The sequence below is a fragment of the Anomaloglossus baeobatrachus genome, chromosome 1 (genome assembly GCF_048569485.1).
Source record: "Anomaloglossus baeobatrachus isolate aAnoBae1 chromosome 1, aAnoBae1.hap1, whole genome shotgun sequence".
Lineage (NCBI taxonomy): Eukaryota > Metazoa > Chordata > Amphibia > Anura > Aromobatidae > Anomaloglossus > Anomaloglossus baeobatrachus.
Window position 1 is genome coordinate 608,788,859 of NC_134353.1, and position 16,373 is coordinate 608,805,231.

A 16,373-nucleotide genomic window follows, 5' to 3' on the forward strand; every position below is an offset into this window, starting at 1 on the left:
TATATATATATATATATATATATATATATATATATATATATATATATATATATACGCACACACTACCCGGCTTAATAACTGCTGTTAACAAAATAGAATGTATTAACAAAAATGTATTCTGCACACAAAAACCACAAAACAAATAGATATAAATGTAATTGTGTCTGTCTGTCTATCTCTTTCCCTGTCTGTCTGTCTGTCTGTCTGTCTATCTCTTTCCCTGTCTGTCTGTCTGTCTGTCTGTCTATCTCTTTCCTTGTCTGTCTGTCTGTCTGTCTATCTCTTTCCCTGTCTGTCTGTCTGTCTATCTCTTTCCCTGTCTGTCTGTCTGTCTGTCTCTTTCCCTGTCTGTCTGTCTATCTCTTTCCCTGTCTGTCTGTCTGTCTGTCTGTCTATCTCTTTCCCTGTCTGTCTGTCTATCTCTTTCCTTGTCTGTCTGTCTGTCTGTCTGTCTGTCTATCTCTTTCCCTGTCTGTCTGTCTGTCTGTCTCTTTCCCTGTCTGTCTGTCTGTCTCTTTCCCTGTCTGTCTGTCTGTCTCTTTCCCTGTCAGTCTGTCTCTTTCCCTGTCAGTCTGTCTATCTCTTTCCCTGTCTGTCTGTCTCTTTCCCTGTCTGTCTGTCTGTCTCTTTCCCTGTCTGTCTGTCTATCTCTTTCCCTGTCTGTCTGTCTCTTTCCCTGTCTGTCTGTCTCTTTCCCTGTCTGTCTGTCTGTCTCTTTCCCTGTCAGTCTGTCTGTCTCTTTCCCTGTCAGTCTGTCTATCTCTTTCCCTGTCAGTCTGTCTATCTCTTTCCCTGTCTGTCTGTCTCTTTCCCTGTCTGTCTGTCTGTCTCTTTCCCTGTCTGTCTGTCTATCTCTTTCCCTGTCTGTCTGTCTCTTTCCCTGTCTGTCTGTCTGTCTCTTTCCCTGTCTGTCTGTCTGTCTCTTTCCCTGTCTGTCTGTCTGTCTCTTTCCCTGTCTGTCTGTCTATCTCTTTCCCTGTCTGTCTGTCTGTCTATCTCTTTCCCTGTCTGTCTGTCTGTCTATCTCTTTCCTTGTCTGTCTGTCTGTCTGTCTGTCTGTCTATCTCTTTCCCTGTCTGTCTGTCTGTCTATCTCTTTCCCTGTCTGTCTGTCTGTCTGTCTCTTTCCCTGTCTGTCTGTCTGTCTGTCTCTTTCCCTGTCTGTCTGTCTGTCTCTTTCCCTGTCAGTCTGTCTGTCTCTTTCCCTGTCAGTCTGTCTGTCTCTTTCCCTGTCTGTCTGTCTGTCTCTTTCCCTGTCTGTCTGTCTATCTCTTTCCCTGTCTGTCTGTCTCTTTCCCTGTCTGTCTGTCTCTTTCCCTGTCTGTCTGTCTGTCTCTTTCCCTGTCAGTCTGTCTGTCTCTTTCCCTGTCAGTCTGTCTATCTCTTTCCCTGTCTGTCTGTCTCTTTCCCTGTCTGTCTGTCTGTCTCTTTCCCTGTCTGTCTGTCTATCTCTTTCCCTGTCTGTCTGTCTCTTTCCCTGTCTGTCTGTCTGTCTCTTTCCCTGTCTGTCTGTCTGTCTCTTTCCCTGTCTGTCTGTCTGTCTCTTTCCCTGTCTGTCTGTCTGTCTCTTTCCCTGTCTGTCTGTCTATCTCTTTCCCTGTCTGTCTGTCTGTCTGTCTATCTCTTTCCCTGTCTGTCTGTCTGTCTATCTCTTTCCTTGTCTGTCTGTCTGTCTGTCTGTCTGTCTGTCTATCTCTTTCCCTGTCTGTCTGTCTGTCTATCTCTTTCCCTGTCTGTCTGTCTGTCTGTCTCTTTCCCTGTCTGTCTGTCTGTCTGTCTCTTTCCCTGTCTGTCTGTCTGTCTCTTTCCCTGTCTGTCTGTCTGTCTCTTTCCCTGTCTGTCTGTCTGTCTATCTCTTTCCCTGTCTGTCTGTCTGTCTATCTCTTTCCCTGTCTGTCTGTCTATCTCTTTCCCTGTCTGTCTGTCTGTCTATCTCTTTCCCTGTCTGTGTCTGTCTATCTCTTTCCCTGTCTGTGTCTGTCTATCTCTTTCCCTGTCTGTGTCTGTCTATCTCTTTCCCTGTCTGTGTCTGTCTATCTCTTTCCCTGTCTGTGTCTGTCTGTCTGTCTCTTTCCCTGTCTGTCTGTCTCTTTCCCTGTCTGTCTGTCTCTTTCCCTGTCTGTCTGTCTCTTTCCCTGTCTGTCTGTCTCTTTCCCTGTCTGTCTGTCTCTTTCCCTGTCTGTCTGTCTCTTTCCCTGTCTGTCTGTCTCTTTCCCTGTCTGTCTGTCTCTTTCCCTGTCTGTCTGTCTCTTTCCCTGTCTGTCTGTCTCTTTCCCTGTCTGTCTGTCTCTTTCCCTGTCTGTCTGTCTCTTTCCCTGTCTGTCTGTCTCTTTCCCTGTCTGTCTGTCTCTTTCCCTGTCTGTCTGTCTCTTTCCCTGTCTGTCTGTCTCTTTCCCTGTCTGTCTGTCTCTTTCCCTGTCTGTCTGTCTCTTTCCCTGTCTGTCTGTCTCTTTCCCTGTCTGTCTGTCTCTTTCCCTGTCTGTCTGTCTCTTTCCCTGTCTGTCTATCTCTTTCCCTGTCTGTCTATCTCTTTCCCTGTCTGTCTATCTCTTTCCCTGTCTGTCTATCTCTTTCCCTGTCTGTCTGTCTCTTTCCCTGTCTGTCTGTCTCTTTCCCTGTCTGTCTATCTCTTTCCCTGTCTGTCTGTCTCTTTCCCTGGCTGCATTGTGACACGCCAACATTCCATATAAGGGCGTGGCTGTGCATTCTTCTGAAGTTCTGGCTGCACTGTGGCTCCCAGCTCCATTCGCTTTAATGGAGGCAGGTTTTTTGGCAAATAACTAAAAAGTGGGGTTAAAATTTCCCCTCAAAACATAGCCTATGACGCTCTCGGGGTCCAGAAGTGTGAGTGTGCAACATTTTGTGGCTGTAGCTGCGACGGTGCAGATGCCAATCCCAGACATACATACATACATAAACACACATACACACATTCAGCTTTATAGATTAGATATATATACATATACATATACATACATACATACATACATACACATATATATATATTTATATATATAAATTTTACACACACATAATACACTGGATACACTTCCAGCCTCTTTAAACAAACAACACCATGCAGAGACCCTGCACTTCCTGGTGCAGAAGCCAAATCCCTGCATCCGGTCTGAACATCCCATGCCCAGCACCACAGCACGCCGGTCAGCAGCCTCCGTACAGGCACAGCCATCTTCAGGTTACGTGATGTCTGCATGCTGCTGACCTCTCTCAACGTGAGGCCTGTGATATGGGCGGACAGTTCATCGACTTGCCCCCTCCCTCACCATGACGCTAGTGTGGGCGGGTAGCGGTGACTGCCAGCGCATCCACAGTGCTATATTCAACTGTGCACATGTTGGCTCAGCTTCGGATAGAAGGACGCATTCAGTGCTATATAATGAATAGAAGATTATTGAATAAGCGTTATAAGGGTCTAGTTGTCGATAGCAACCAATCAGAGCTCAGCTTTCACTTTACCTCAGCAGTTTCAATTTTGAAAGATGTAGTCTGGTAGCTATAACCAAACAAAGCCATCTTACTGAGAGGCAATAGTCATAAATGAGGCTCTCGTTACTTCTGCAGTGGTTATAGGCAACCAGAATGATCTTACTGTGAGGCAATACTCAAAGGATGCCCCAGATATCTCTGCTGGGCTAACCTTTTTGTTTTAAAAAAACAAACCAAAAACGTAACACACACTTGTTTCTGCTCCCATTTTTCATGAGCTGAATTAAAAGATATGTGACTTTTTCTATGTACATAAAAGGCCTTGTTCCCTCAAATATTGTTTACAAATGTGCTTAAATCTGTGTTAGTGAGCACAGGAGTAGCATATGAAGACAAGATGCTGGCTAGACAGCATGATTATTGCACAGGTGTGCTTTAGGCTGGTCACAATAAAAGGCCACTCTAAATTGTGCAGTTGTATCACACAGCACAATGCCACAGATGTCTCAAGTTTTGAGGGAGCGTGCAGTTCACATGCTGACTGCAGGAATGTCCACCAGAGGTGTTGCCCGTGAACTAAATGTTCATTTCTCTCTCATAAGCCATCTCCAAAGGCGTTATGACAATGTCATCAAAATGTACATAGTCAAATTGCAGATTGCATTCCTTTGAAATAGACGTTTAGCTGATTCTCCCCACTTTAGCTCTGGCGGAGTAACAATTAATTTTTTTTTGTGTATTGCTCTATACTGGTAACTGGAAACCAGGTGAATTTATATATCCCCAGGTATGAATAGAGAAGACAGGGCTGATTTACTAACGCCGTCTAACTTTCAGACATCATTCAGACGTTTGTGAGTCACATGCATGTTCTTTCCATGTTTTTCACGGATAGAATACAGAACCATTATAGTCTATAGAGCGGTACACAGGTTTGTGGGGTTTTTGTGGATCAAGTTGTCTGCAAAAAAAATCAAGGAGACATGTCTGCTTCTGATCTGAGTCACAGATCAAAATTACACATACACATCTATGGGTCTGTGAAAATCACAGACAGCAAAGGGATGGCATCAGTGTGCAGTCCGTGTGCTGTCAGTGATCAACAGCCATTACAATGAATGGGAGAAGCTTTGTAATTTTATCGATTTAGCCATATGTGAAAATCACTGATGAAACAGTGATGGTAAAAGATGACACACTGACCAAACACTGAAAAATCTGCTCCAAAACATTGCTGAACAATGATCCATGTTTCACACACAATAAAAATCCTGAAGTCTCAATGAGGCTTAAAAGGTGCTGAATTTATTACAGTGGTTCTAAATTTACGTATAGTAGTAGCTAGCAATAAATCCAGCTCCCCATTATCATTATCCACTCCTTGTTCAGAGCCCGGACAGAGGCCCCGCCATGGCCTGATTGTTAAATGAGTAAAATAGAAAAATCCAGCTCAAATGAACAATTTCTTCTTGATTGCTTGAAAAATTCAGGTATACAGGACATCAAACATTCACAAGAAAACCGCTATAGTAGTGTATGCATCATCATCATCATTATTAGGTGCATACGCTACTATAGCGGTTTTCTTGTAAACGTTTGATGTCTCGTGTACCTGAATTTTTCAAGCAATCAAGAAGAAATTGTTCATCTGAGCTGCACTTTCCTATTTTACTTGTTCTAAATTTACACATTAGTTGGCTTATCTCGGTTCTCTAAAGTTAGTGAAACTATATCCATAGTTGCTTCAGTTTTCATTGCAGAGCACTGGAGCCTATAACCCTCATCTGTCATGTGAATGCGTCCTGTAGCTGTATCTGTGATCTAGCCATCAGCCATGACAGATATGTGTGGTACTACTCACCCTGTATCCACTATCTTCTACAATATCGCAGGAGGCAGCGCTGACATTTGTGTGCCATACCGTCTCTTTAATACTGCAGCCATACATGAACACATTCTTCTTGCGGGAATGTCCATGGTAATCACAGTATACCTGGAAGAAAAAATAATACAGTAAAGGAAAATACAGACTAAAATGTCTAAAAGTAACAGAGGGATGTTCGGAAGACTAGTGCTAGGGGAAAGGAGATTCACCTACTGGGTCTCATACATGAATGGATATAAAAAAGTTTTAGGCGGGCTTTGCACGTTGCGACATCGCAAGCCGATGCTGCGTTGTCGCACGCGATAGTCCCCGCCCCCGTCGCAGGTACGATATCTTGTGATAGCTGGCATAGCGAAAATTATCGCTACGCCAGCTTCACATGCAGTCACCTGCCCTGCGACCGTCGCTCTGGCCGGCGACCCGCCTCCTTCCTAAGGGGGCGGGTCGTGCGGCGTCATAGCGACGTCACACGGCAGGCGGCCAATAGCGGCGGAGGGGCGGAGATGAGCAGGATGTAAACATCCTGCCCACCTCCTTCCTTCCACATTGTGGCCGGTGGCAGGTAGGAGATGTTCCTCGCTCCTGTGACTTCTCACACAGCGATGTGTGCTGCCGCAGGAACGAGGAACAACATCGCACCTGTCGCAGCACCGGCATTATGGAAATGTCGGAGCCTACACCGATGATACGATAACGATGCTTTTGCGCTCGTTCATCGTATCATCTAGGATTTATACACTACGACATCGCAAGTGACGCCGGATGTGCGTCACTTTCGATTTGACCCCACAGACATCGCACCTGCGATGTCGTAGTGTGCAAAGCCGCCCTTAGAGTAGTTCACCACAACCTGTCAGATGCTGTTCAGTTCTTCTTTGTGAAAATAGAGCTTGTTTTAGTGGCTATGGGCCACGAGAATATATAAAGGTAATCTGCCACGTTGGATAACCCTATTAACCTACAGATTTGGGGGGGTGTAATCTACAGGTGAAGTGTTAGAAAGTTTCCCGGCTGCCATACAGGTGTGCTGAGGAGGTACAGTCACTGCTCATAACATTGTGAACAACGGCTGTAAGCACACCCCGCCACTGACAGCCGGCTCTGCAGGGCATCACAATCACTAATACCATCATTCTGAATAATGATATCAGCAGCATATCTGTTTACACTGGGCAATGTGCTGCCGATAAAGATTTATGTCTGCAGCCATAAATGCTTGGAGCAACTAATGAACGAACATGTTACTTGTTCGCCAGGTGATTGTTTACATGTTTACACAGGAGGACGATCAGGAATGAGGGTTCCAGCATCATTTAGATGGAATACTAAGTTCACTGTATGGGGCCATAATTCAGTTCATTAGGGAACTGGTACATTAGGCAACGTGCGCATGTTGAGTATTTGATGAGGTTTTGTTTTTTACGTCAGTATTTGTAACCAAAACCAGGAGTGGGTGATAAATACAGAAGTGGTGCTTATGTGTCTATTATACTTTTCCTCTGACTGTCCCACTCCTGGTTTTGCCTTAGGCTAAGTTCACACTTCAGTTGTTTTAAATCCGTCAGGTCCGTCAGCAACGGATCAGGGTACTTTCACACTTGCGTTTATTTCCTTCCGTTACAATCCGCCCTTTTGGAAAACAGCGGAATCCGTTAACGGATTCCGCTGTTTCCCATAGACTTGTATGGGTGACGGATTGTACCAAAAGGACCTGCGTTGCTTCCGCTGGGCGACGCTCCGTTGCTTCCGCCCAGCGGGAGGAACGCAGCATGTAACGTTATTTTGAGCAGCGGAATCCTCTGGATTCCACTGCGCATGCTCTTTTTTTTTTTTTTTAAATCAAACTTTATTTTGGCTCGCGGTGGCCGAACGTTCAGCTGAGCGTCCGGCCGTCGGCAAGCGACAGCGCTCAGCTGAGCGACCGGCCACCGGCATGCCCGGCCGCCGGCAAGTCACAGCGCTCAGCTGAGCGCCCGCCCGCTGGCATGCCCGGCCGCCGGCATGCCCGGGCGCCGGCAAGTGACAGCGCTCAGCTGAGCGCCCGCCGGCATGCCCGGGCGCCGGCAAGTGACAGCGCTCAGCTGATCACCCGGCGGCCGGCTGCAGGGAGCGATCAGCTGATCACCCGGCGGCCGGCTGCAGGGAGCGATCAGCTGATCACCCGGCGGCCGGCTACTGGAAGCGATCAGCTGATCACCCGGCGGCCGGCTGCAGGGAGCGATCAGCTGATCACCCGGCGGCCGGCTACTGGGAGCGATCAGCTGATCACCCGGCGGCCGGCTGCAGGGAGCGATCAGCTGATCACCCGGCGGCCGGTTTCTGGGAGCGATCAGCTGATCGTTTACAATAGTCTGCCGCTGGTAAAACTGTAAAAAAAAAAAAAAAAATCAAAACGAATTGCGTTGTTTTGCAGCATCCGTTGCATCCGTTGTGCCACTATATGCAACACATCCGTTGCATCCGTTACACAACGCAATGCAACGGATACCGTTCAACGCAAGTGTGAAAGTACCCTCAGTCGTTTTCAAGATGTCAACTGATGCAACTGATGTGTTTTTTACAGAATTCCTTTCACAGGAATCCTGTGAAAGAAGGGAATTTTGTTTACTTACCGTAAATTCCTTTTCTTCTAGCTCCAATTGGGAGACCCAGACAATTGGGTGTATAGCTATTGCCTCTGGAGGCCACACAAAGTATTACACTTAAAAGTGTAAGGCCCCTCCCCTTCTGGCTATACACCCCCAGTGGGATCACTGGCTCACCAGTTTTAGTGCCAAAGCAAGAAGGAGGAAAGCCAATAACTGGTTTAAAGACCAATTCAATCCGAGGAAACATCGGAGAACTGAACCATACCACATGAACAACATGTGTACCCGAAAAAACAGAAAAACCCCGAGAAAACAGGGCGGGTGCTGGGTCTCCCAATTGGAGCTAGAAGAAAAGGAATTTACGGTAAGTAAACAAAATTCCCTTCTTCTTTGTCGCTCCATTGGGAGACCCAGACAATTGGGATGTCCAAAAGCAATCCCTGGGTGGGTAAAAGAATACCTCATGATAGGGCCGTCAAACGGCCCTCTCCTACAGGTGGCCAACCGCCGCCTGAATGACTTATCTACCTAGGCTGGCGTCTGCCGAAGCGTAGGTATGCATCTGATAATGCTTGGTAAAAGTAAGTAGACTCGACCAGGTGGGTGCCTGACACACCTGCTGAGCCGTAGCCTGGTGCCGTAATGCCCAGGATGCACCCACGGCTCTGGTAGAATGGGCCTTCGGCCTTGAGAGAACCAGAAGCCCAGTAGAACTGTAGGTTTCAAGAATTGGTTCCTCGAGCCCCCGAGCAAGGGTGGATCTGGAAGCTTGCGACTGTTTACGCCGACCAGCGACAAGGACAAAGAGTGCATCCGGGTGGCGCAGGAGCGCCATGCGGGAAGTAGAACCTGAGTGCTCTCACCAGAACCAACAGATGCAAATCTTTCTGAAATTGATGGACTGGACGAGGACACAAAGAAGGTGAGGTGATATCCTGATTGATATGAAAATGGGATACCACCTTAGGGAGAAATTCCGGAACCGGACGCAGAACTACCCTGTCCTGGTGAAGGACCAGGAAGGGAGTTTGTATGAGAGCGTTGCTAGCTCGGAAACTCTCCTAAGAGACGAGACCGTTACTAGAAGGCCACTTCCCGTGAAAAACGGGAAGGGAGACATCCTTCAAAGGCTCGAAAGGCGGCATCTGGAGAGCAATTAGAACCTTGTTCAGATCTCAGGGCTCTAACGGCCGCTTGTACGGAGTGCTGAGAAGACAAACTCCCCGTAGGAACGTGCGTACCTGAGGAAGTCGTCGTTTCTGAAAAAATACAGATAGCGCTGAGACTTGTCCCTAAAGGGAACTGAGCGACAACCCATTTTCCTACCTAGATTGCAGGAAGGAAGGAAACATAGACGATGCAACCGGCCAGGGAGAAACACCCTGCGCCGAGCACCGAGATAAGAACATCTTCCACGTCCTGTGGTCAATCTTGGCGGACGTTGGTATGCTAGCCTGTCTCATGGTGGCAACCACGTCCTGAGGTAATCCTGACGACACTAGGTTCCAGGACTCAATGCCACACCATCCGGTTGAGGGCCGTAGAATCCAAATGGAAGAATGGCCCTTGAGACAGCCAGTCTGATTGGTCTGGTAGTGCCCCCGGTTAGCCTACCGTGAGGCACCACAGAACCGAGTACCACAACATCCTCGGCCAATTTGTAGCGACGAGGATGGCGCGGCTGCAGTCGGTCTTGATCTAGCGCAGTACTCTGGGCAACAATGCCAGAGGTGGCACCTAAGGTAGCTGGAACTGCGACCAATGCTGAACTAAGGCGTTTGCCGCCAGAGCTCGATGATTGTGAAACCGTGCCATGAAGCTGGCACATTGTTGTTGTGCCGTGACGCCATTAGACCGACGTCCGGCCTCTGTCAGCGGCGCCAGATCTCCTGAAACCCGTCCGGGTGAGGAGACCATACTCTTTCGGCCACACCTCAGCGACTTAGGAAGTCAGCTTCCTAGTTTCCACACTTGGGATGTGAATTGTGGATATGGTGGATGCCGTGTCTTCCACCCACATCAGAACCTGCCGGACTTCCTGGAAGGCTTGCCGGTTGCGCGTTCTTCCTTGGTGGTTGATGTATGCCACCGCTGTGGAGCTGTCCGACTGAAGTCGGATATGCTAGCTTTCCAGCCGCTGTTGGAAGGATTGTAGGGCAAGATACACTGCTCTGTGTTCAAGAACATTGATCTGAAGAGTGGACTCTTGCTGAGTCCACGTACCCTGAGCGCTGTAGTGGAGAAAAACTGCTCCCCACCCTGATAGACTCGCGTCTGTCGTAACTATCGCCCAGGACGGGGATAGGAAGGACCTTCTTTTTGACCAAGAGGTGAGAAGAAGCCACCACCGTAGAGATTCCTTGGCCGCCTGAGAAGAACGACGACTCTGTTGAGGGACGTCGACTCCTCGTCCCATTGGCGGAGAATGTCCCATTGTAGTGGACGCAGTAAAACTGCGCGAAAGGAACTGCCTCCATTGCTACCATCTTACGTAGGAAGTGCATGAGGCGTGTCAATGTGTGCGACTGGTTCTTAAAGAAGAGCTTGCAGCCCGTAGTGAATGCTGTTTGTCTAGCGGCAGCTTCACTATCGCTGAGAGAGTAAGAAACTCTATGCCTAGATATGTTATCGATAGGGTCGGGGTCGGATCTGACTTTAAAAAGTTGATGATCCACCCAAAACTCTAGAGAGTCTCCAGCGCAACGTTCGGGCAGTGTTGGCATGTTTCCTAAGAGAGTGCCTTGACAAGTAGATCGTCTAAATACGGGACCACAGAGTGACCCTGAGAGTGCAGGACTGTGACTACTGCTGCCCTGACCTTGGCGAAGACCAGTTGGACTGTCGCTAGCCGGAAGGTAGAGCTACGAACAGAGGGTGTTCGTCTCCTATAACGAAGCGTAGAAACGCTAGTGCTCTGGATCAATCGGCACGTGTGGATAAGCATCCTTGATGCCTAATGATGCTAGGAAATATCCTTGGGACCTTGAGGCGATGACATGGCGGAGGGATTCCATCCGGAACCGCCTGGTGTCCACGAGCTTGCTGAGCATTTTTAGATCCAGAACGGGACGGAACGGCCCGTTGTTATAGGTACCGCAAAGAATTTGGGGTAAAAACCGTGACCTTGTTCCTGAAGAGGAACGGGGGTCATCACTCTTTCTGCCTATAGAGTGCACCCTGTTTGCAGAAGAGCAGCGGCCCGGCCGGGAGGTGGAGAAATTCTGAAGAATCGAGTTGGAGGACGAGAAGTGAGCTCTATCCTGTACCCGTGAGACAGAATGTCTCACACTCAATGGTCATTGACCTATGGCAGCTAAATATCGCCAAGGCGGGAGAGCCTGCTACCGACCGAGGCCGCAAGTCATGAGGAAGCCGCCTTGGAAGCGGGTTTTCCGACTGTCGCTTTTTTGGGCGAGACTGAGCCCGCTAAGAATCTTAGCTCCTCTGATCCTTTTGAGTCCACCTTGGACGAGGAAAAATGGGACCTGCCCGAGCCTCGAAAAGGCCGAAAACCCCGACTGCCTCTTGCTCTGTTGGGGTTTGTTGTGTCCGGGCTGAGGAAAGGATGAATCCTTACCCCTGGACTGTTTGATGGTTACATCCAACGCTCACCAAACAGTCGGTCAGCAGAAAAAGGCAACTGGTTAGGCAACCTTTTTTGGAAGCAGAATCTGCCTTCCATTCACTTAACGAGCAGACCAGGCTCTGCTTAAAAACACGGAGTAGCGGAGGCTACCGCCGCACGGTTCGCAGAGTCCAGGACAACCTGAATCGCGTAAGAAACAAATGCAGACATTTGAGAGGTTAAGGATGCCACCTGCGGCACAGATGTACGTGTAACCGTGTCAATCTGTGTAAGACAAGCTGAAATAGCTTGGAGTGCCCCAAGGGAGAGAATGCCGGAGCCAAACCAGAGATCCATCTGTCTGTCAGTGGCATCTTTGAGTTTGCAGTTCCATCTCCCACTGCAACTATGGATCTAGCTACAAGTCTGGAGATTGGAGGATGCCGCTCGGGACATTGGGTCCAGTCCTTGACCAAGTCAGGGGACAGGGATAGCGTGTATCCTAAGCCGTTTGGAGAAGCGCATATCTGGATAAGCGTGGTGTTCCTGGACTGCCTCTCTGAAGGCAGAGTGGTCCAGAAAAATACGTGAAGCTGACTCCTCCACTGGAGGAGTTGTGAGAAATAACCCACATTCTATAGATGGACGCTATAAGATTATTTACTATGGCGTCACAATCAGGTGTATCCAGATTGAGAGCGGTCTCAGGATCAGAATCCTGAGCCGCTACTTCCGCCTCATTACACAGCGAGTCCTTCTGTTAGGACCCTGATGAAACCGAGGCCGCTCATAGCGAGCCCACTTAGGCTGTCTGGGACTGACGTCCGTGCAGAGCCGTGACTCTGGGATGCGTGTGACATTCCCGGAGCTGTTAGTTATTCACACTGAGGGGGGCCATGGATCAATGATTCAACAGTGCCCATATTGTGAGAGACATGTCCGGACTGCTAGGCTTCTAGTATCATAGCCATAGTCTCAGAAAAACTGTCAGTAAATACTGCAGACACCGTCCTCATCCCCTGGCCATTAGTGCATACAATGGGAGTCTATGTACCTGCCGGCCGTATAGCCGTACATGCTGTACCAGCTGTATAGAAAAACATGTGGTTCTGCACCTTTGTTTTACACAGAGAATATGCTGATAACTCCTCCGCATAATCCAGGAGGGTATATACAACGTGCGACCAAACAGTGCAATGTATATAGTACAAGCATATCTATAAGTGCACTTCTGCACTAGTGGGGTTAGCACCACAGGTGCTGCTTAACGCCTGTTACAGCGATTGTGTGACTATCAGAATGCCAGGGTCTTCCACACTTGTCTCTGTATCGTACAGAAACTGACACTAATGGCTGCCGGTGTCCTTGTAGAGAAGGAAGCCGTGGGCGTGCCTGAGAAAGTGCGGGAATCCGGATTCATAGTGCACACAGTGAGAGGGGTGGAGTATGCAAAACATACTCCAGCTCTCAGCTCTGCTCTATGCAGCGTCACGCCCCTACCCTGACTGTCAGGGCTGTGGGCGGTAACGAAGGGAGACTAGGCCCAGAAGCCGGGGACTCGAGTTAACAGCGCGGCCGCCGTAAAAGCGCGGGCCGCGCTGAAGTCCCCGGCGCACCACAAGTGCCAGCCGCGCCGCAGTCCCAGCGGCCGGCGCGACCGCCCTAGAAGTGGCCAGCGTCCCGCCCCTCTCCTGACTGGCAGGTCTGGGGGCGGGAACGAACTAAAGCAGGCCGCAAAAGCCGGGGACTCGAGTTATCAGCGCGGCCGCCGTAAAAGCGCGGGCCGCGCTGAAGTCCCCGGCGCACTACAAGTGCCAGCCGCGCCGCTGTTCCAGCGGCCGGCGCGCCCGAGTCCTAGACGTGGGCAGCGTCCCGCCCCTCTCCTGACTGGCAGGTCTGGGGGCGGGAACGAACGGAAGCAGGCCGCAAAAGCCGGGGACTGTAGTTATCAGCGCGGCCGCCGTAAAAGCGCAGGCCGCGCTGAAGTCCCCGGCGCACTACAAGTGCCAGCCGTGCCGCAGTCCCAGCGGCCGGCGCGGCCGAGTCCCATAAGTGTGCCTGCTTCAGCTAAGCTGAATGAGGCTATGGCACAGGCGCCGCAGCGCTGATGTCCCCCGGCGCACTACAACACCCAGCATGCTGCGGTGTGAGCGCCAAATGCACGGGGACACAGAGTACCTTGAGGAAGCAGGGCCATGTCCCTGATGTACTCCGCTCCATCCAGCATCTTCTCCAGGGGCTGTAGATGGAGCACGGTCTCAGTGCCTGGAGACCGGTAAATCCCACTTCACCCAGAGCCCTGTAAAAAGGGATGGGGAAGGAATCAGCATGTGGGCTCCTGCCGCCGTACCCGCAATGGGTACCTCAACCTTACAAACACCTCCGACATACAGTGGGGTGAGAAGGGAGCATGCTGGGGACACTATATGTGTCCTCTTTTCTTCCATCCGACATAGTCAGCAGCTGCTGCTGACTAAAAAGTGGAGCTATGCGTGGATGTGTTGCCTCCTTCGCACAAAGCACAAAACTGGTGAGCCAGTGATCCCACTGGGGGTGTATAGCCAGAAGGGGAGGGGCCTTACACTTTTAAGTGTAATACTTTGTGTGGCCTCCAGAGGCAATAGCTATACACCCAATTGTCTGGGTCTCCCAATGGAGCGACAAAGAAAAACTGATCCGTTGCGTCCGTTACATCCGTTATGCGTCCATTTTTTGACGGATCAGTCATGATCCGTTTGTGTTTGGGACAGCCCAGGGGGTGTGCCAAACATGCTGGGCATGCTCAGTAGAGCATGACGGAATCCTGCGCTGGATTCCGTCGTAAGACGGATTACGACGGAATCCAGCACCATAGACATACATTACAAGCTTGACGGATGGCAACGGATTCCTGCGGGGCGCGTTTATTTTGACGGCCTGAAAAACGTTACATTCTGCGTTGCTACCCGCTCGGCAGTCAGTCAAAAACGACGGACCACGACGCAGCGGATGCAACGCAGGGTCATCAGTCGCAATCCGTCACTAATAGAAGTCTATGGGGAAATACTGGATTCCTGCAAAATATTTTGCAGGATACCGTAATTCCCCAAGGCGACGGATTGTGACTGATGCAAAACAACTGAAGTGTGAACTTAGCCATAGGCTACTTTCTCACTGTTTTGCCTTACGTTTAGTGGTCCCGTCGGGGCATCCTTCCGAACCGCCCCTCCCCCAATTCACAAAACGTGTTTCGTACGCATGTGCCGAGAGATCCATTGACTGTAATGGAGCAGACTATGTTAGCGTGTGCTCTGTTTTTGTACCATTTTCGGGCATATACGTTTTCTGCAGGTGGACCCCAAAATGTAGTAGACTACGTTCGGGTGTTCATCTGCAGAAAATGTATGCGCTCGAAAATAGTGCAAGACAGAGCACATACTAACATAGTCTGCTCCATTACAGTTAATGGCCCTGTCGCCGCATGCATCCGAAACACGTTTTGCGGGGTGGGGGAGGAGCTGTTCGGACGGATGCCCCGATGGGACCACTAAATGTAAGGCAAAACACAGTGTGAAAGGGGCCTAACAAATACTGAGGTAAAAACTCACCAAATACTGAACGTGTATAAGTGGCCTAAGGCTAGTTTCACACTTGCGTTGAACGGTATCCGTTGCATTGCGTTGTGTAACGGATGCAACGGATGTGTTGCATATAGTGGCGCAACGGATGCTGCAAAACAACGCAATTCGTCTTGATTTTTTTTTTATTTTTTTTACAGTTTTACCAGCGACAGACTATTGTGAACGATCAGCTGATCGCTGCCTGCAGCCGGCCGCCGGGTGATCAGCTGATCGCTCCCCGCAGCCGGCCGCCGGGTGATCAGCTGATCGCTCCCCGCAGCCGGCCGCCGGGTGATCAGCTGATCGCTCCCAGTAGCCGGCCGATCAGCTGATCGCTCCCAGTAGCCGGCCGCCGGGTGATCAGCTGATCGCTCCCTGCAGCCGACCGCCGGGTGATCAGCTGAGCGCTGTCACTTGCCGGCTGCCGGGTGATCAGCTGATCGCTACCTGCAGCTGGCCACCAGGTGATCAGCTGATCGCTCCCAGTAGCCGGCCGCCGGGTGATCAGCTGATCGCTCCCTGCAGCCGACCGCCGGGTGATCAGCTGAGCGCTGTCACTTGCCGGCGCCCGGGCATGCCAGCGGGCGGGCGCTCAGCTGAGCACTGTGACTTGCCGGCGGCCGGGCATGCCAGCGGGCGGGCGCTCAGCTGAGCGCTGTGACTTGCCGGCGGCCGGGCATGCTGGCGGCCGGTCGTTCAGCTGAGCGCTGTCGCTTGCCGACGGCCGGGCGCTCAGCTGAACGTTCGGCCACTGCGAGCCAAAATAAAGTTTGATAAAAAAAAAAAAAGGAGCATGCGCAGTGAAATCCAGAGGATTCCGCTGCTCAAAACAACGTTACATGCTGTGTTCCTCCCGCTGGGCGGAAGCAACGGAGCGTCGCCCAGCGGAAGCAACGCAGGTCCTTTTGGTACAATCTGTCACCCATACAAGTCTATGGGAAACAGCGGAATCCGTTAACGGATTCCGCTGTTTTCCAAAAGGGCGGATTGTAACGGAAAGGAAATAATTGCAAGTGTGAAAGTACCCCAAGAGGAAAATTCAAGTTGTTAAAAACCATTTGCACACGTTGAGTAGTTGGAGAGTTTTTACCTCAGTATTTGTAGCCAAAACCAGGAGTGGGACAATCAGAGGAAAAGTATAATAGACACATAAGCACCACTTCAGTATTTATCACCCACTACTGGTTTTGGCTACAAATACCGAGGTAAAAAACTCCCCAAATACTCAACATGTGCATGTGGCCTAAAAGCAAAATTCAGGTTGTTAAAAACCATTTGCACACATTAAGT

At 50.0% G+C, this 16,373-nt stretch overlaps 1 protein-coding gene across 2 annotated transcripts in view; it reads right to left on the reverse strand.

Annotated features, from left to right (window-relative positions):
- AGTPBP1 (ATP/GTP binding carboxypeptidase 1) overlaps positions 1-16,373 on the reverse strand; it is a 245,618-nt gene that overhangs the window by 66,121 nt on the left and 163,124 nt on the right. For both annotated transcript variants that reach the window (XM_075318445.1, XM_075318453.1), the window contains one exon: positions 5,308-5,439. In XM_075318445.1, coding sequence (XP_075174560.1) covers positions 5,308-5,439 — 132 coding nt within the window. The remainder of the gene's footprint in view (positions 1-5,307; positions 5,440-16,373) is intronic.